The sequence below is a fragment of the Thyridium curvatum genome (genome assembly GCF_004353045.1).
Source record: "Thyridium curvatum strain D216 chromosome Unknown NODE_42_length_358865_cov_86.645117, whole genome shotgun sequence".
Classification (NCBI taxonomy): Eukaryota; Fungi; Ascomycota; class Sordariomycetes; order Thyridiales; family Thyridiaceae; genus Thyridium; species Thyridium curvatum.
Window position 1 is genome coordinate 161,333 of NW_022156797.1, and position 17,085 is coordinate 178,417.

The 17,085-nt window shown below is 56.3% G+C and overlaps 5 protein-coding genes across 5 annotated transcripts; 3 read left to right on the forward strand and 2 right to left on the reverse strand.

The window, feature by feature from the left end:
- Window positions 1–1,218: 1,218 nt before the first annotated feature.
- On the forward strand, window positions 1,219–5,145 carry E0L32_007089 (uncharacterized protein; the record flags this gene model as incomplete). Its single annotated transcript, XM_031141795.1, has 1 exon — window positions 1,219–5,145. One exon carries the CDS (start codon window positions 1,219–1,221, stop codon window positions 5,143–5,145), a length of 3,927 nt encoding a protein of 1,308 aa, XP_030993914.1.
- Window positions 5,146–5,959: 814 nt separating this feature from the next.
- Window positions 5,960–7,181, reverse strand: E0L32_007090 (uncharacterized protein; the record flags this gene model as incomplete). Its single annotated transcript, XM_031141796.1, has 2 exons — window positions 5,960–6,729; window positions 6,824–7,181. 2 exons carry the CDS (start codon window positions 7,179–7,181, stop codon window positions 5,960–5,962), a joined length of 1,128 nt encoding a protein of 375 aa, XP_030993915.1.
- Window positions 7,182–8,075: 894 nt separating this feature from the next.
- E0L32_007091 (uncharacterized protein) lies at window positions 8,076–8,753 on the reverse strand (the record flags this gene model as incomplete). The annotated part of the gene is made up of 3 exons (XM_031141797.1): window positions 8,076–8,207; window positions 8,262–8,677; window positions 8,747–8,753. The coding sequence occupies 3 exons, from the start codon at window positions 8,751–8,753 to the stop codon at window positions 8,076–8,078; spliced, it is 555 nt and encodes a 184-aa protein (XP_030993916.1).
- Window positions 8,754–9,759: 1,006 nt separating this feature from the next.
- E0L32_007092 (uncharacterized protein) lies at window positions 9,760–11,858 on the forward strand (the record flags this gene model as incomplete). Its single annotated transcript, XM_031141798.1, has 3 exons — window positions 9,760–10,014; window positions 10,099–11,723; window positions 11,798–11,858. The coding sequence occupies 3 exons, from the start codon at window positions 9,760–9,762 to the stop codon at window positions 11,856–11,858; spliced, it is 1,941 nt and encodes a 646-aa protein (XP_030993917.1).
- A 3,492-nt stretch (window positions 11,859–15,350) lies between these two features.
- E0L32_007093 (uncharacterized protein) lies at window positions 15,351–16,032 on the forward strand (the record flags this gene model as incomplete). The annotated part of the gene is made up of 2 exons (XM_031141799.1): window positions 15,351–15,517; window positions 15,600–16,032. The coding sequence occupies 2 exons, from the start codon at window positions 15,351–15,353 to the stop codon at window positions 16,030–16,032; spliced, it is 600 nt and encodes a 199-aa protein (XP_030993918.1).
- Window positions 16,033–17,085: the final 1,053 nt, after the last annotated feature.

The window sequence follows — 17,085 nt, forward strand, 5'->3', positions numbered from 1 at the left end:
TGGATGCAGGGCTCCTGTGAGACATCGTGAGCTGGGCCCGGGACATTAATATTGGCTCTAGCGAGGAGATGCCCGTATTATGATTTCTTCTTGCAACCCAGATCTGTGTGCGTAAATCAATTGGGGGTAGTTGTCAATCATCTCCTTGTGAGATCTTCAGGTTCAAGTACAAAGTAGGTACCTACCTCCATGTAAGATTGGGGTACCTACGTAACTACATTACCCAGGTACAAACCAGGCAGAGATCTCTGCATCATCGCTTTTGTGGTCGGGATACGCCGAGAAGTCCTGCAGCTACTGTAGAAAGTCAAGCGAGGCAGCTCCTCCTCCATCCTTTGTTTGCATATGCTTGCCTGTGCTGGCTGGCTGGCTACCTTAGCTGCTTCGCTCGCTCGCTCACATCTCGTCCCATTTTCGAGATAGCCAGGTGCCCTTCCCCCGCAGCTTCCCTCGCTCGCTAATTAAGTTAGCTAGCCAGAGAGGCCAGAGGAGGGTCCCGAAATTCGCAGTGGATCTCGAGCCGATCCCAGCTCTCCTCAAACCGAGCAAAGGCAAAAAACCCCCCGCATGCACGCAAGGACGCCGGCCGCCACTGAGATCGCACGCCGTGTCGATCCCTCTCCAACTGTGACCGGTCTTGCCTGCGTGCCTGCGTGCGAGTTGACTCCCCCTGCGCCCTGGTGAAAAAGAGGCAGACGACTTCAGAGGAATCGGATGCTACCTTCCCACGCTTCCCTGGGCCCTAATTAAAGATCAATCTCCAGCTGTCCGGAAACCTTGTCCGCCTCTAGAAGCATCTTGTGCAATTCAGCTTGCGACGCTGTGACGTTTGTCCATATACTTTTATGCCCGAGTCAAGCTTACCCTTCTCTCAACGAGACCTGGTCGCACAGCACTCCTGGTGCCTCTCAGAAACCGAACCCTTGCTCTAGTCGCTGCTGCTCGCGGCCACCGTACGATAACTAGTCCCGGGGCAACCAGATGGACGCTTTTTGAGGGCTTCTTGCCCGACCTGTTGTCCACGCCATAAGAACCAAGGATTGAACACCTTCTTGTCGAGAAGCTCATACGTCGGTGCAGGCCTCGCATCCGACAAGAGCTGTTGCACCCCTTGAGGCATCTCCCCAGCTTCACTAAGCCAATCCTTCCTAGTGGTCCCGATGTGCATCGTGGCGAATGGGGATACGACAAGGGCTCAAGAGCATGCTCCCGCCCGAAATGGAAGCACACTCCCCCCACAACGATGACGATCCGCCGCCGTTGCCAGCAAGATCTCCTGCCGTTGTCGCACCCACGATCTCTCCTCCCACCACAACCGAGTCGCCCGCGGCTCCAGGCATCAAGCTTGAGCGGAGGTCCTCCGCCGGGAACCTGTTCTCCAGCTTCCGATCAAACACAATGAAACAAAACACAATCCGGTCTGTGACGCCGGAGCCGACCGACGACGAGTCGAGCATACGAGATGGGTCAGTAGGAGCTGCGCGGGGCGGCCGCAGCGGCGCTCGGCCGTTCGAATCTGCGTCACCTCAGAGCTCGCCGAGATCAATACCGGGCGGCGGCAGTCTCTCTGCAGGAGGGAGCAGCAGGAGGCAAGGCATAGTGTTCAACGACCCTGTTGCCGGCGCCGGATCCTACGACAGCACTTCGTCGAGCCCTCCGCCCCGTCAGACGCAAGCATCGACTCGGCCACGAACACACACAATGGACGGCGCCACTGTTTTCCGGCAGCAGCTTGCCCCGGCCGTGAGCGCCGATGCACGCCATAGGATGGGGTCGTTCTCGTCGGGCGGGTCGCTGCCAGTCGAAGAGATGCGGACCGTGTCACTACATTCACCCCCGCCCGAGATCGCGTACGGCTACTCTGCCTCGACCATGAGGGCATCTGACTTGCAAGGCCGCTCGGCTTCGAAGGAGAAGAAGTACAGCACGCGAAGATTGACGAAACGCCCAGAGATATCACGGCCTACTTCGCCGATAATCAATGGACCTCCGTCCGTCGACTCGCTGCCAGTCCCTGTGCCCACGCAAGATGCGCCGAAGATGCTCCTGGCAATGAAGACTTTGTGCGGACGCATGAGGGGTGAGATCGAATACCAGACAGATTCGCAAGGGCCATGGTACCCCGGTGTCGCATATATCGACGAGGAGCGGGGAAGTCTGATGTTTGAGTCTGGCGAAAACGGGCCTTTCCATATCGCGATTGTCCCAGACCTTCGAGGCTGCCGAGTCATGCCAATCATGAGGTCAGAAGATGAAGGTGTGATTCTTGAGATATCAAGCACAGAGCTCGCCTTGGAGATTGTGTTACGTCCCTTTGTGACAAACGAACTAGATCTGTGGCTCGCCGCTTTGCTTGGCTGGCAGCAACTCCGCCCTGGAAATGCCAGAGGTGCCGGTGGTGGTAAAAAGTCAAATATGCCAGTCGTTGAGTCGCATGACCCTTGGAAGAGAGGATCTGCAGCGAAATCAAAGGATGGCTCCATCATCAAGATGGAAAAGATGATGTTCTGGGACAAAGGTCTCGCTGCAACGCCACGAGCCATCATGAAGAGGGCATCGACTCGAGATCTCCGTTCTCCTCAGACATCCTGGAGGAGAGTCTCCTGCATGCTCCAAGGAAATGGAGAGCTCCGACTCATGACGATCAACGACGTTTCTGTTCTCTGCGTCATAGGGCTTTCTCAGTTGTCGCGCTGCGCCATTCAGCAGCTCGACAGATCTGTACTGGAAGAGCAATACTGCATTGCCATCTTCCCCACATACGCATCGACCGCAACCCAGATCTCCGTCTTTCGTCCTGTATATATAGCCCTTGACACCAGGGTTGCATTTGAGGTCTGGTTTGTGCTCCTGAGAGCTTTCACCATTCCCGAGCTCTACGGCATCGATCCTGCCAAGGACGAACCGCTCCACGAGGTCCTCGACATCGATACGGATGCGCCCGCTGAAATGTTCCGGATAGAAAAGAGTCTGAATTTGAGGCTCACAGAAGCCAAAATGAGGAGCCAGACGATGGACGGGGCCAACTCTGGAGAGCGCCACTTCAAGGACAACGACCCTTCTCTCGTCGGCCACTACCTTGCAGAAGTTCTGCTCGACGGCGAGGTACGCGCTAGAACTACAGTCAAAGCCGATACAAAGAACCCTTTCTGGCGAGAGGACTACGATTTCGTCGACTTACCTTCCACCCTACCATACCTCTCAGTGGTAGTCAAACGGGTCGATGGCAACCTCGACACCCTAGGCCAGTCGCTCCGTTCGTCATCGAACCTTCCGAGATACGGAGTGAAGGAGCTCCCATATGGCTCGGTAGACGTAGCGCTTTCTCAAATGGAGAATGGCAAAGACCACGAGCAATGGCATCAGATCTATGACGAGAGGCAGCGCGCCGTCGGCTCTCTGCTGCTGCGGATACATCAAGAGGAACTCGTCGTCCTGCTCTCTAAAGACTATCAACCTATAGCAGACCTTCTGCATCATTCCGGCTCTCAGCTGACTGCACAGATCGCTGCCTTCCTCCCTTCAAATACGCGGCGAGTTGCCGAAGTCTTCCTCAACATCTATCAGGCTTCCGGAAAGGCCAGTGAATGGATCATGGCCCTCGTGGAGGAAGAGATTGATGGTATTGGCAACCAGCAGAGCCTGAAACTGCGATTCTCAAAACGCCTGAAATCTAGTGAATCCATTGACTCTTCAACCGAGCGCGAGACAATCGTGCGCGACATGGGCAAGTCATTGGCAGGAGAGGCAAACTTGCTCTTCCGAGGCAACTCCTTACTCACACAAGCCCTCGAATGCCACATGCGACGCCTCGGCAAGGAATATTTAGAGCAAGTTCTGGCAGCCAAGATATTCGAGATCAACCAGATCAATCCCGACTGCGAGCTAGACCCCGCCAAGCTGTCAGCTATCGAGGATCTACCCAAGCACCTCGAGCTGTTGATGCAGTTCACGGAGGAGATCTGGGACTGCATCATCAAGTCGGCCGCGCGCCTACCGCCCGAGCTCCGCCAGATCCTCAAGTACGTCCGCGCCGTCGCCGAGGACCGGTACGGCGACTTCCTTCGCACCGTCGCCTACACCAGCGTCTCGGGCTTCCTCTTCCTGCGCTTCATCTGCCCAGCCATTTTGAATCCCAAGCTCTTCGGCCTGCTGCGTGACCACCCACGCCCGCGGGCCCAGCGCACTCTAACCCTCATCGCTAAAACCCTGCAGGCGCTGGCGAACCTCTCGGCCATCGGCAAGAAGGAGGCTTGGATGGAGCCCATGAATCGCTTCATCAACGCCCAGCGCAAGTCGGTCCGCGACTTCATCGACGCCGTCTGCGCCATCCCTGCTGAGCGAGCTACCCCGGCCCACGTGCCGGCCTACTCGGCGCCCAACACGGTGCTCAAGCGCCTCGACCCCATCGCCGGCGAAGGTTTCCCCAGCCTGCCGTACCTCGTCGACTACCCGCGCAATTACGCCGCCCTTGTGCGCATGTGGGTCGAGTCGCACCCGCCCGGCTCTACCGAGACGCACCTCTACGAGGGTCCGCTGCTCGAGTTTCACGGCCTCTGTGCCGACCTGCACCACCGTACCGAGCATTGCGCCGAGCATCTGCAGGAAAGCCGCGCTGCGGCGGCCGCGTCCGCCGAGGACGGCGCGTCCCAGATGAGCAGCGAGCTCGCGGAGCTGCTCGACTACGCCTCGCTGTCCGACACGATGACCTCGACGGCTGCGTGGACGGGTGCCAGCAACGCCGGCGTCGGCGCCGACTTTGACGGCATGATGCGCCCTCCCGGCTCGTCGGGCAGCGAATTCAGCACCGAGGGCCTGCAGCACCGCACCGGCGTGAGGGGCACCAGCGTGTACCCCGGCGCCGGGCCGTCCTCGCAGCGGCAGGTCAGCGGGTCGTCGGACGTGGGCGGGACGATGCGCAGCCTGCGCAACGGCAAGCACGCGCGCAAGTTCCTGAGCGGGTTCATCACGCGCAAGGGGCGGGACAGGAGTCCCGAAGGCTCCAGCCCGGCGGGAGGGCGGTTCGCGCCCGGCAATATCAACAACAACGGCAAGGATAAGGAGAAGGCGCCTGGGTTTGGATTTGGCGAGTCGTGGGGCAGTGGGAGCATGAGCGGGAGCGATGCCACGTCGAGGTTTAGCTGAGACGGCAGGGCGAGGCAGCGCGACTGGCTACTGGTGTTGATACGGGATTTCTTTATTTTCCTTTTCCTCTCTCATCTCACCTCTATCTCGAGACAGGTTCTTTTATGGGCGAAAGAATTCGGCGGCGGCTCTAGTCTTGTGTTTTTCTTATCTTTCCTTCTCTCTCTTCTAGCTTTTCGCTTCTTGCTCCCTTTCTCTCACACACACATTTCTTTTCGTCCTTCTTGCCTGGCTGTTTAGCACGAAACAAAAGCATACGGCGTTTTGTCGACTATTATATCCCTTCGCTCAAAAGACAGGACACGATTCGGCAAAAAGATTCATGAACTTCCGTATTCGTTGGAGGAGACAGGCATTCTTGCATCAGACGGGGAGGGGAGGAAAAGCAAGGGAGAACAGGTTCCCCAAGATTCCCATACCGGACGCATTCGTTGTCTGGGAGCTTGGTTTTATTCTTTTTCACTTCCACACGTGTGTGTTCTCGAGGAGACACGCGCAGAGACAGACAGAGAGATATGAAATATACAGCTTGAAGGGTAGCATAGAAGCCCTCGATGAGCTATTGGAATGAGAAACGTACACCGCAGTCTTTGTCTTGAGGTGTATCTAGTGCAATTTCTCTAGGTATCTACGCCTTGGTCCTTTTTTGTCCGTTCCGGTGACGCCGGCTTCCTGTACAAATGAATGGGCCATAAGAAAAGCCCGTGAACCATGCCGTAGTCGTCGTCATCATGCTTCTTCTGCCCGATCGAAAAACCCGGTCTCTCGTCATCCATCAAACGCTCACAAGTTGCTCTCCATGCCGATGGGAGCTTCAAGAGAAGAACTTGCTGTAGGCAGCCTTCTCCTTCTGGCGCCTCTTAGCCGCCGCGCTCTTGACGGCCGTCAGCTCCTTGGTGATGGCGGCGTCGCCGGGGACCAGCTTGTTGGCCTCCTCGAGGTCGTTGAGGGCCTCGTCCTCGTCCTTCATCTGGATGCTCGTCAGGGCGCGGCGGTAGAGGGCCTTTGCGCGCTCGGCGTCGGTGATGCCGGCGACCTCGAGGGCGTTGCAGGCGGCGGCGCGGGCGTCGCCCCAGTGCCGGAGCTTGATGTTCATGAGGGCCGAGTTGCTGTTGAGGGTGAAGCGGACGGCGTCCATCTTGGCCTTTGTGCCCTCGGGGGCGGCGTCGAGGTCCGGGTCCTCGTTGAGGTAGCGCAGGCCCTTGCTGTACTTGTCGAGCGCGCGCTCGAACTCGCCGGCCTTGAAGGCCTTGTTGCCAAAGTCCTTGCAGTCGGTGGCGATCTTGAGGACCCTCTCGGCCGAGAGCTCCTTGTCGCCGTCGGCCTCGTCCTCGGGGTAGTCCTCGTAGGCGTCGCCGAGGGCGTCGGGCGCCTTGGGCGCGTCGCCGGGGATGTCGTCGCCGGTGAGCTCGCCGCAGTCGGCGATGACGGCGTCCTTGGCGGGCTTGTCGCCGGACTGGGTGGGCAGGTTCTCGATCTGGCGCACGATGGACTTGCCCGAGATGACCTCGCCGAAGACGACGTGCTTGCCGTCGAGGTGGGGGGTCTTGACGGTCGTGACGAAGAACTGGGAGCCATTGGTGCCTGCGGACGAATTGCGGAGTTAGCTTCGCGGTCGACCCCAGGAGAAAGAAATCGATGCAGCGAATCGAGTGATTATACGAGGGAGCTAGCTTACCGGGTCCGGCGTTGGCCATGCTCAGCAGGAAAGGCTTGTCGTGCTTGAGCTGGAAGTTCTCGTCCTCGAACTTGGTGCCGTAGATGGACTCGCCGCCGGTGCCATTGCCCTCGGTAAAGTCGCCGCCCTGGATCATGAACTGCTTAATCACACGATGGAAGAGCGACCCCTTGTAGTGCAGGGGCTTGCCCGACTTGCCGAGGCCCTTCTCGCCGGTGCACAGGCAGCGGAAGTTCTCGGCCGTCTTGGGGACGATGTCGTCGTAGAGCTCAAAGGCGATGCGGCCGGCGTTCTTGCCGCCGATCGTGATGTCGAAGAAGACGCGGGTGCGGCTCTTCTTGGCCTCTTCGGTCGCCATGCTGATCTGAGGTGTGGGGAGGTTGGTTTTGTCTTTTGCGAGTGCGCTGAGAGCGGAGAGCTGCAAAGAGAGAGAGAGAGAGCTCTCGAAATGGTGAATCAGGCTCGGGTGACAATGAAGGAGGGGTAGGAGTCAGTCAGGGCTGTGTGCTTTTTGCGCGAGTTGGTCGCTTGGCGCCGAAAAGAAAAGTCACGCTGCTGAACAGAAGAGAGTCTGCAATTGATCTGACAATACAGGTGAATGGCTTCTAAGAATATGGTCAACAGACCTGGATCGGTTGCAGTTATGGGCAGCTTGTCTGAGGGCCAGGCAATCTTCGGGAATCTTCTATGCCATTGTTTGGCTTCCACCTCTGGTGGGGCAAGACTCCCCGAGGACAAGCCACTAGCTACAGTGGATTGGAGCTGTCTTCAGAGGGACAGTCAGCTTCCATTCCCGGCGTCCCGGCGTGGGGTAAGGTACCTACCTACGTGCTTTCACTCCATTGACAAGACGATGAGACCATAGGTACCTTTCGACTGCCAAGAAAGATCAGGTCGAAGCTGGACATCTTTGGTCCAGACAGCTACGCAAGCTTCGATCTTGTTACCTGGCAATTCTTCACTTGATTGAATATGCAAAGGTTTTTAGATAACAAATCGATCATGAATCTATTTCAGGAAACGGTGCCTCGTCAACAGTAGTGTCTGGGAGATACCTAGCGACGACGAAGACTCCCGGCCAGTACCGAGTGTAGGCTTCACTTCTCTATTTGTCTGTTTCTATGTCTAGTCATATCTGCATCCCTTCCCACATATCATCGTTACCTACTTGCCTACTCCTCGCAGAAACTACTCGTAACATTACATCGTCTCATGTGATGTCCAGCATTCCCATCCATCCCGCTCGACGAGGCTACTGTGTGCCATCGGCACTTGGGCCATCTGTCTTGGCAGCAGGTTTCTTCTCGGCCTTCTTCTCGGGGCCTTTGACTGTAGGCGGAGGGTTTGCATTGAGTTCCAGCGTGACCTTGGTTGCCTTGTCAGTCTTGGAAGAAAAAGAACTGAGCCAATCTTAGGTGTGTTATGCTCAAGCACTTACCGGACCGTCATTTACGAGGGCGACCTCCATCATGGCCTGAAACACGCCATCCTTGACCTTGTCTGCATTGTAGCCATCCCGCACTTTTTGCAAAAAGTAATGATACAGCCTCTTGGCTTCGGGACCGCCCTGAGCACCGTGGAAGTCTGGCTTGCTGCCCTTCTTCGTTGAGGCTAGCAGAGTAAACTGTGATACACAGAGAACTTCTCCCTCGATGTCCTGGACACTGTGCTTCCACCGGCCACCGGCCTCATCGTCCCAGAGTCTCATCTTGACCACCTTGTTTGCTAGACTGTCGGCCTCTTTCTCTGTATCACCCGGAGCAACAGCAGCAAACACGAGAATGCCTTTGCCTATGGATGACACTACCTCCTTGTCCACCGTGACCGAGGCGGAAAGAACACGCTGGAGGATCGCTGAAAAGCATGTCTCATGTCAGCGATAGGGAACTCAGCATCCCGGGGCTTGCCATTTGGGAGACTCACCCTTCATTGTGACTCGGCCCGGGGTCGCTTCTCCTCGTTGTTTGCGCACAAGTGGCAAGTTGCTTATTCAATGCAACTACAAGGGCCAGAACCGGCCTATTGTCCCTCCCGGGTTGCTTTTTCTACAGCCCCAAAAGCGGCTTCAGTCATAGCCTGCATGCAAAACAAGCAAACGGCACAAAGGGGAGGTGTGTGTGTGCTAACAGCTAGCAGCCTGGCCCGGGCGAGGACTTGTTAGTGCAGCCTCGGAAGACGTTATCAAAAGCAATGAGGTCAAAGTGGGGACCTGATGGAGAGGCGCAGACTTTTGCTCTGATGAACTGGCGTTTTTGTCCAATTCAGCTGGCCTGGTGGAACCGCACACCAGATGCAGCCGTGTTTGGCCCATGCAGCCTCCCACCCACATGTCACTCCCGGCTCGTCCAGATAGTGCTGTCAGTCTCTCCAAGAGGGAAAACGCCCTGTGATCAGCTCCTTGTTGGAAATTAAAGGCAAAAGATAAAGTCAATGAAGTCCCTCAATTGACTTTCTTCTCACAAATTCCTCAGATATCCCCAATCTCATTGTTAGCGAGCATCCCCAGGTCCTCAACCCCTAACAAGGCCAGCCTGAGGATACAAGTGGGGGCCCATTCCACTAAGCCAGGCCCCTGCAACCGCCCTACTGCACCTGTGTGATGCCTTTGATTGCTTGTTGGCGATTCAGAACACCAAACAGCCTCATCCAGTCGGATACCCAGCAGCTGCGCTGTCATCCTGCACCCCCCCAAACAGCCAAACCACCCGCGCTGGGCGTTCTCAACACCAGTGCCTGTATTTTCGGTGCCGGCCCCCATTTGTACGACTCCCAGCCCGCCGCCAAGCAAACTTCACCGAGTACTGACATTGAGCTTGTGAAAAGCTTAAGGACCAGCCAGCCGACGACCATCACGAGCTCTCCCTCATCCCCCTCCCCCTCCACACCCAGCCTCTGATCAATCTCAAAACCCATCGTCGCAGTCATCGACCGGCACCATGGCGGCAAGGAAATTGCAGCAGGAGGTGGACAAGTGCTTCAAGAAGGTGGCGGAAGGCGTCGCAGAGTTCGAGGGCATCTACGAGAAGATCGAACAGTCAAATAACCCGGCGCAAAAGGAGAAGCTCGAGGACAACCTCAAGCGCGAGATCAAGAAGCTGCAGAGGCTTCGTGACCAGATCAAGACATGGGCAGCAAGTAACGATATCAAGGACAAGGCTCCTCTATTGGATCACCGGAGGCTCATCGAAACGGTTCGGCCTCTCTCTCTCTCTCTCCCAAGGGGCACACGCACGCGGGCTCTGGTCTACCAGAAAAGTACTGACGTTTCAAAATAGCAAATGGAGAAGTTCAAAGCGGTCGAGAAGGCGATGAAGACCAAGGCCTACTCTAAGGAAGGCTTGTCTGCAGCGGCGAAGCTGGACCCCAAAGAGCAGGCCAAGGTAGAATGCGGCGAGTTCCTGAGTAGTCAGGTCGACGAGCTGGAGCAACAGATCGAGGCCCTCGAGGCCGAGAGCGAGTCGATACAAGCCACCATGAAGAAGGGCAAGGGCCAGGCGGCCAAGGCAGAGCGGATAGCCGAGATCGAGGCCTCCATCGAGCGGCATAAGTGGCATCAAGGGAAGTTGGAGCTGATTCGGAGATCTCTCGAGAACGGCGGTGTCGAGGTCGAGCAGGTCAACGAGCTCGAGGAGAGTATACGGTACTATGTCACCGACAACATGAACGACGACTTCATGGAGGATGACACCATGTACGACGACCTGGCGCTGCATGACGAGGAGGATGCCTACGGCATGAACCAGGACGGCGACAAGGGATCATCACAAGACACGCAATCAGTGCAGGAGGAGACGATAGAACCGGAAGTCAGGGCGCCGAACGTCACGAGTGGGAAAGCGCGAACACCAGCGACCGAGGCCGTGGCAGCGTCATCGGGGAGGAGGCCATCGGCGCAACTCAAATCGCCCTTACCAACACTCGCAACACTACATACTCCGCTGCCTACGATCGGCAATGGGGCATCAAGCAATTCCGCTATGAAACCGGCAGCGCTACCCGCGCGACCTGCTGAGGGTCTCAAGTATGCCTCTGCCGCTGCCGCCGCGGCTGCGAGTGATAAGAACAGCGTCGGGATTGCACCGTTACCGCCACCGCCATCAGCAACACCTGCACAAGTCAGGACGAGCGCAGCGAATTCTCCGAGCATAGCTTCCATACAGCCTGCTCAGGTCGCGCCGCAGACAACTCAACCCACAGCCGCACCAACGAGTACCAAGGCCGAGGGCAAGTCCAGTAAAGCACTGGGCAAGGCAGCTGCCGCAGCCGCAGCCGCAGCAGCAGCGTCCACGCCGGCGGAGATGGCGGGTTCCTCAAAAGGTAATGCCGAGTCGTCTTCGAATGAACAGAATGAACCTCGGCTAATAGCATCATCATCATCAGCAGGCCACGCCAACGGCATGGCAAACGGCGTCAAGGCGGCACCGGCTGCGGTAGCAGAACAAGAGGAGGAGTCGATTTACCACCTCCCGGCATCTCTGCAAGATCTCGTCGAGTCTTTCGAGGCGGGCAAGAAGCGTGCCGCGCCGGCGAACTCGGCGGCGTCCCTTCTCATGCTCGCTCACTCGCAGGCCACCGCGCCAGACACGACAGACTCTGAGGCGCCGCGGGGTTACCAGCCGGATGTCAAGTTTCAATCGTCCTCTCAGTACCCCCAGGAGCCCCTCAGCATCTTTGACGACCCGCGTCTGTACAACCGCATCGAGCCGGACACGCTGTTCTACGTCTTTTACTACAAGCAGGGCACCTACCAGCAGTATCTCGCGGCCAAGGCGCTCAAGGACCAGAGCTGGCGGTTCCACAAGCAGTACCAGACGTGGTTCCAGCGCCACGAGGAGCCCAAGAGCATCACGGAGGAGTTTGAGCAAGGCACCTACCGGTTCTTTGACTACGAGAGCACATGGTAAGTGCACCTGTTATAAAACACCGAAGGACCCTAGCATTGCACGAGAACGCATTACTGACAGCACCATGCAGGATGAATCGGAGGAAGGCAGACTTCAAGTTTGCCTACAAGTTCCTCGAGGACGACGTCTAGACGTTGTGTCTCGCTCGGGCCTCCCACGTCATTCTTACTCCCTTTTTCGTCGTCTTGTTAGGTGTCTGGCCTCACTTTCCCTCCATGTTCGGCTAGATGCCATCCAATCGATCTCGCCTGGTTTTTTTCGTTGTCTTTTTACGGTCATGCCTCCTTTCTCTGGGCATTGTGGGAAAGGGCAATTCCCCGGGGGGAAGCGGGCTGGCCCTGTTGAAATGGTTGAAATGGTTGGGTCTGCATTCGTCGTCAGATGTCAGATGTCAGATGTCCTGTGTGTGGGTGTGTGTGTTTGTGATATTAGCTCTACTTTATTCTGAGCCGTCTACAATAGAGAACGGTCTGGGCAGCAGGGCGTCTCTGCGTGTCTCCATCTTCAGCTGCCTCCATCGATGAAGCCTCGTCCTTCACATGCTTCACATGACTGCAGCATCTTGTGTCCATCGGTGTCGATGTCCGTCCGAAGCTATTGGTTGCCACCCATTACTTTAGTCTAGCACTCGGCTTCAAGAAAGTGCAGCTTTCCCTGGCACCCATCTTGTGCCAAAGCAATTGGGCAGTCGCATATTCGCGCAACGGATGAGCTGCGATCGCTTCCGAGCAGGAATACGTGGCAGCACCCCCCACACCTCAAAGCGCTCCCGCTCTTGGTATTATCTCCCACGAGCAGAAAGTGTAACTCGTGTGGTCTGCGAGATGCATGCATTGATGCCTTTCGGTCGTGGTTGGCGACTTGATGCCCAAAGATTCAGCAATATATGAAAGCCACAGTCTGCCCGGTTGCCTATTGCGTGCTCTCTTTTCTGCCGCGCCCGGGCTGACTTGCTCCTTTTTTTTTCTAGAATCTTGATTTTTCTATAGCACTCCCTCGATCCTACTTCGCCCCTGTACGACACCAGAGTTATGTATGTCTAATGGGAGGGGTCTCTGCTCCAAGGGACATTTCGGTCTAGATCTCACACACACACACCCTTGCCGGCGACGATCTCCGTTCATCCGCTACCATGGGAGCGGTTCAAGAGGCCGGTTCAATCACGATGACACACGTTTACAGGTCGTCGTCCGCCCTGGCGAAAAGAGGAAATAATAGGAAGAAGCAGAAGCCTCAGATGCAGGGGTCGAGGGGTGAGGGATCTTCGACCGGGCCTTGACCGAGCTCTCTGAATGGAAGGGCGCAGGTGAGGGGTTATGCGTGCGGGTGTGCTCGAGCTACGCTGTCTTGCTGCTCGCTTGCTCGCCCCGTCTTGTTACCGAAAAAAAGGGGCGAGTGCTCATCTTTGGAAACAAGGCGAGCGGCATGATGAGGTGCCGGAGCTTCAAATGTGCTATTACTTTTGAAAGAGAAGAGGGGAGAAAAGATGATCACGATGGTATCAAGAAAGATGACCACCGAGAAGTCGAACAGGCAGGTCCCCTGCACTGGACGGGGAAATGGTCCAGGCCTGCGCCACTCGTGCGCTGTGACGAACTGACAGGACAGAGGGAAGTAGTGATCGACGGTTCCTTCCACGTGTGTGTACAGTGACAAGGGGGAACAACGAGTGTTTTTGCAGAGAGGAACAACGACGAACGGTCGTTCAACTTCCCCGTTCCACCATCCCCGAACATGCGTTCTAACGGCCCTCCAGATGATGGCTTACCACCATTCGCACTTTCGCATTCAATGGAGAAAATTCGGCGATAGAGATGATGTTATGCAAAACTAGGAAAAGAAGCAAGCGTCAAAAAAAGATGTCCATCTATGCAGCAGGGAAAAGGACGCAATGCGCGGCCCTACCGCGGCACGCGCGAGTCCTCCAGCCCCATCCGGAGTCGTTGCGAGATAGGCCGAGCAGGAGCCCGGGGTCCCCAATTGTGAGAATCGAGTTTCTAGGTCATTCATTGTTCATCGCGATTCTTTCCGCTCTGAAAGCGATGATTGCTGTGGTTGGTCACGACTGACAAGTCGCAGTTAGGCAACACTGAGGCTGCGGCTTGGGCATTTCTCAAGGCGCAAACCACCCCGCAACACTGCCCTATGGCATGGACGTATCAAATCCCAAAAGCAATCCAAGCCCTTCTTGGAAATCGGGGAAGCAGTTACACTCGACAAGAGGCTGAGTCATAAGAGGGACCTCTGCCAGACACGCGGGCCAAGTGGCCGGCGGTCGGCCAGCAAGTCCATCAGGCTGCGGCTGTGCCAGATACCACGGCCATCAGCCTCAGCGACATACAGCTCACTCGCGCGCCCTCCACTTGACGATGTATCTGCCATCTCTTGAATAAGTACATTGTTCTTTTCAGAACTCTCTGCTACTAAGCTGCGCTGCCCCACGACGAGGGCGCTTGCAGAGTCCTTGCCAGCCGGCTTCGGCACATCAGATGGGACCTACAGCATTGTATCGGACCCTCATCCCTGGCTCGATTACTTGAGACTGAACCTCTCAAACATTGAAACACCCCTAGTGGACGCAGTTCGGGGCTGTCCGCATCTTGGCTAGGATCGTTGTCGAACTAGCACCCCCAGGCACAGCATCGGCCACGGCGTCTCTCTCCAGGGTGGACCACGAGGCTCACTACCGCGCCTCGACCTCTGTCTTCATGTGATCCTTGACACAATCATAGTTGACAACATTCTTTCTTTCTATGGGTGCCTCGTTTTTGACGATAGGCGCGGAAGCGTTCCAGATTCCGGCCTCAGTAGCCACGATCTTGTCGGAATACTACCCTCATACACCTCCTGCGCCTCCGCTCTAGGACCTGATTGGTCTGCGTCTTGTTTATACCCTCGCTACTACACCGAAACTACTTAAACGTGTTTCCACTACAGGTGGTCTTAGTTCGGGGTGTGCCGCCGGTGGCTTGGTAAACCCCTTACAACGTGCAAAACAAATGTTCATGGAAGTTAATGCCAGCCACGTCTGCACTTGCTTGTAACGCACGTCAACGGCGATCTCGAGGCAGCCATGGCTTCCCCATATAATCGAGTAGCAACTTCAGGTGTTTGCCCTCGTTCTGTTCGCTTCGTGCTTCGTGCCTCATTGCTCAGCCATGACCCTCAATCTGCACGATCTATCTCTGCTTCAAACCCGAGTGGTTGACAGCGTGTTGTTGTGGTCCACGCATGGCACCCTTTTACAAAGCCCCCTCACCGTCTTAAATTTGAGCACACCCATTGCTCGCCTCACCTTGATTCGGTGTATCGATTCTGAAATCAACGCAGACTATAACTTGAGCAATACACATCCATCCTGACACACATCCTCCACCCCGTCGTGCCCACTCAGACGACTCCCAGACATCAACAACACCAGCTCACAAGGATATATATCTGAATGAACCTATCTCTCGAACTGCTCGACACTCCTCGTCTATGAACTGTGTCTTCAGATAGCAGCTTCGTCTGGCACCCACCCCATCCTTCTCATATAAAAATACAATGCACCGGCATACAGAACGGTGATACTACCTCAGATAATCAAGCATATATATAATAAGGAGTGAGCATTCTTCGCCATGAGCTACCAGCACTACCAACACTACGGCCCGGTGTCGCCCGATGGTCGCTACTACTATCCCACTACTATGCAACGCTCAGGTTCTGGTGCCAGTACCGGGACTTCCGCTTCTGACTTTTACTCAGGGGGAGACATGCAACAGTCTCCCTACACCGAATATCAGGGGTAGGTCGAAAGTCTTTTTTCTATTCTCCACAAAGACAGGGGAATACCAAAGAGCTAACACGGTGCTGCCCGCCAACCACAGGTCCGAGGAGGAGCAGGGCCCGTCCAAGAAAAGGCGCGGCGGCGGCGCCGAGAAGGAGAAGAAGTACGCCTGCCTCTTCAAGGACTGCATCAAGAGCTTCGCGCGCAGCGCCGACCTCGACCGGCACATGCAGCAGGTGCACGGCTGCTCGCAGAAGGAGCACCGCTGCGACTACCCCAAGTGCCAGCGGCACCAGAAGCCCTTCCACCGGCTCGACCACTACCGCGACCACCTGCGCGACTACCACAAGGAGGACCTCATGAAGCGCAACAAGAGCGGCCTTCCGGACGGGTGCCGCGTCGACCGGGGCTGGTGGCGCTGCAGCAACAGCAAGTGCCTCGCGCGGGTCTACGTCGACGAGTGCGGCTGGGAGTGCCCGCAGTGCCAGCAGCCGTGCGAGAGGGCGCGGATCGAGCTCCGCTTGAGAGCTTAGGCTCTGGAGACGTCACTTGTCGCGGCATACCTTCGATCTTTCGGTCGTCTTCTCTCTTTTCAGAAGGGGGGCCAACAAGCCTCACGGGCATCTGTCCGAGGTGTCGTCTGCTCTCCTCTCTTCTTCGAGCTTGCTCCCGGTATCAACTGGAGATACCTACCTGCTCGCTTCGCTCATTGACACTGCTCAGGGGGTAACATTTTAGAGAGCAGTGTCCGGAAACGGCCTTACGATCTGTACGGATGGTGTTGGAATACCTGTTCTGATTGCTCGAATTACGAAATGCCGCTGCCCTCCGAGACGCTGTCAGTTGGGCCAGCCAATTGGTTGAGCCTCATTGTGCCTTTTCCGACCAGGCTGAGGAGGCCTCAAACCCCTCCCGACATCACTCTATCGCACGCTTTTGCTTTCCTCCTTTGACGCTATACCACGTCTCCCTCGCTCCCATCTCATCTCATCTCACTCGTTCTTCTTGATTAAAAAGGAAACCAGGATGTTTGGCTTACTGCTTTTTGGGTCTTCCATTTCGCGGCGCTTATTGTCTGGGTGCATGGGACTCGGGAGTGGCTTGCGGTACGCAGGCACACACGCAGGCGCACTCAGATCGGCGTTCTTCTTTTTTTTCTCCTCTCCCCGTGGTAGGGGCAGCCTGTGCTGGGGTGGTGGAATTGGAGGCTCAATCTTTTGCGTCCGTTCTCTTTATTCGTCCTTTCCTCTCTCTCCATTTCTTTCTATCACATAGACAACGTTCCGGGGAGGACTTTTGCATCACCCCCCCCTTCCGCTTACGGAAAGTGTGCATGGCATGTGGCGCAGGGCGTTTAGACTACAGGCGGGAGGGACATGTGTGTGTGTGTGTGTGTGTGTGTGTGTGTGTATGTGTGTGAGCGGGAAACGGGTCCGAGGAGTCTGCATGCAAGCCAGGAAGCAAGCAAGCAAGCTGCAGGGCTTTTCTTCCTTGGACCTGGGAAAGTGGTGTGGTACGTTATGGGATTGCGGGACGGCAGGGAAGACTGCCTCGCCCAGTCCTGTTCGTTCGTTTTCTCAACATTG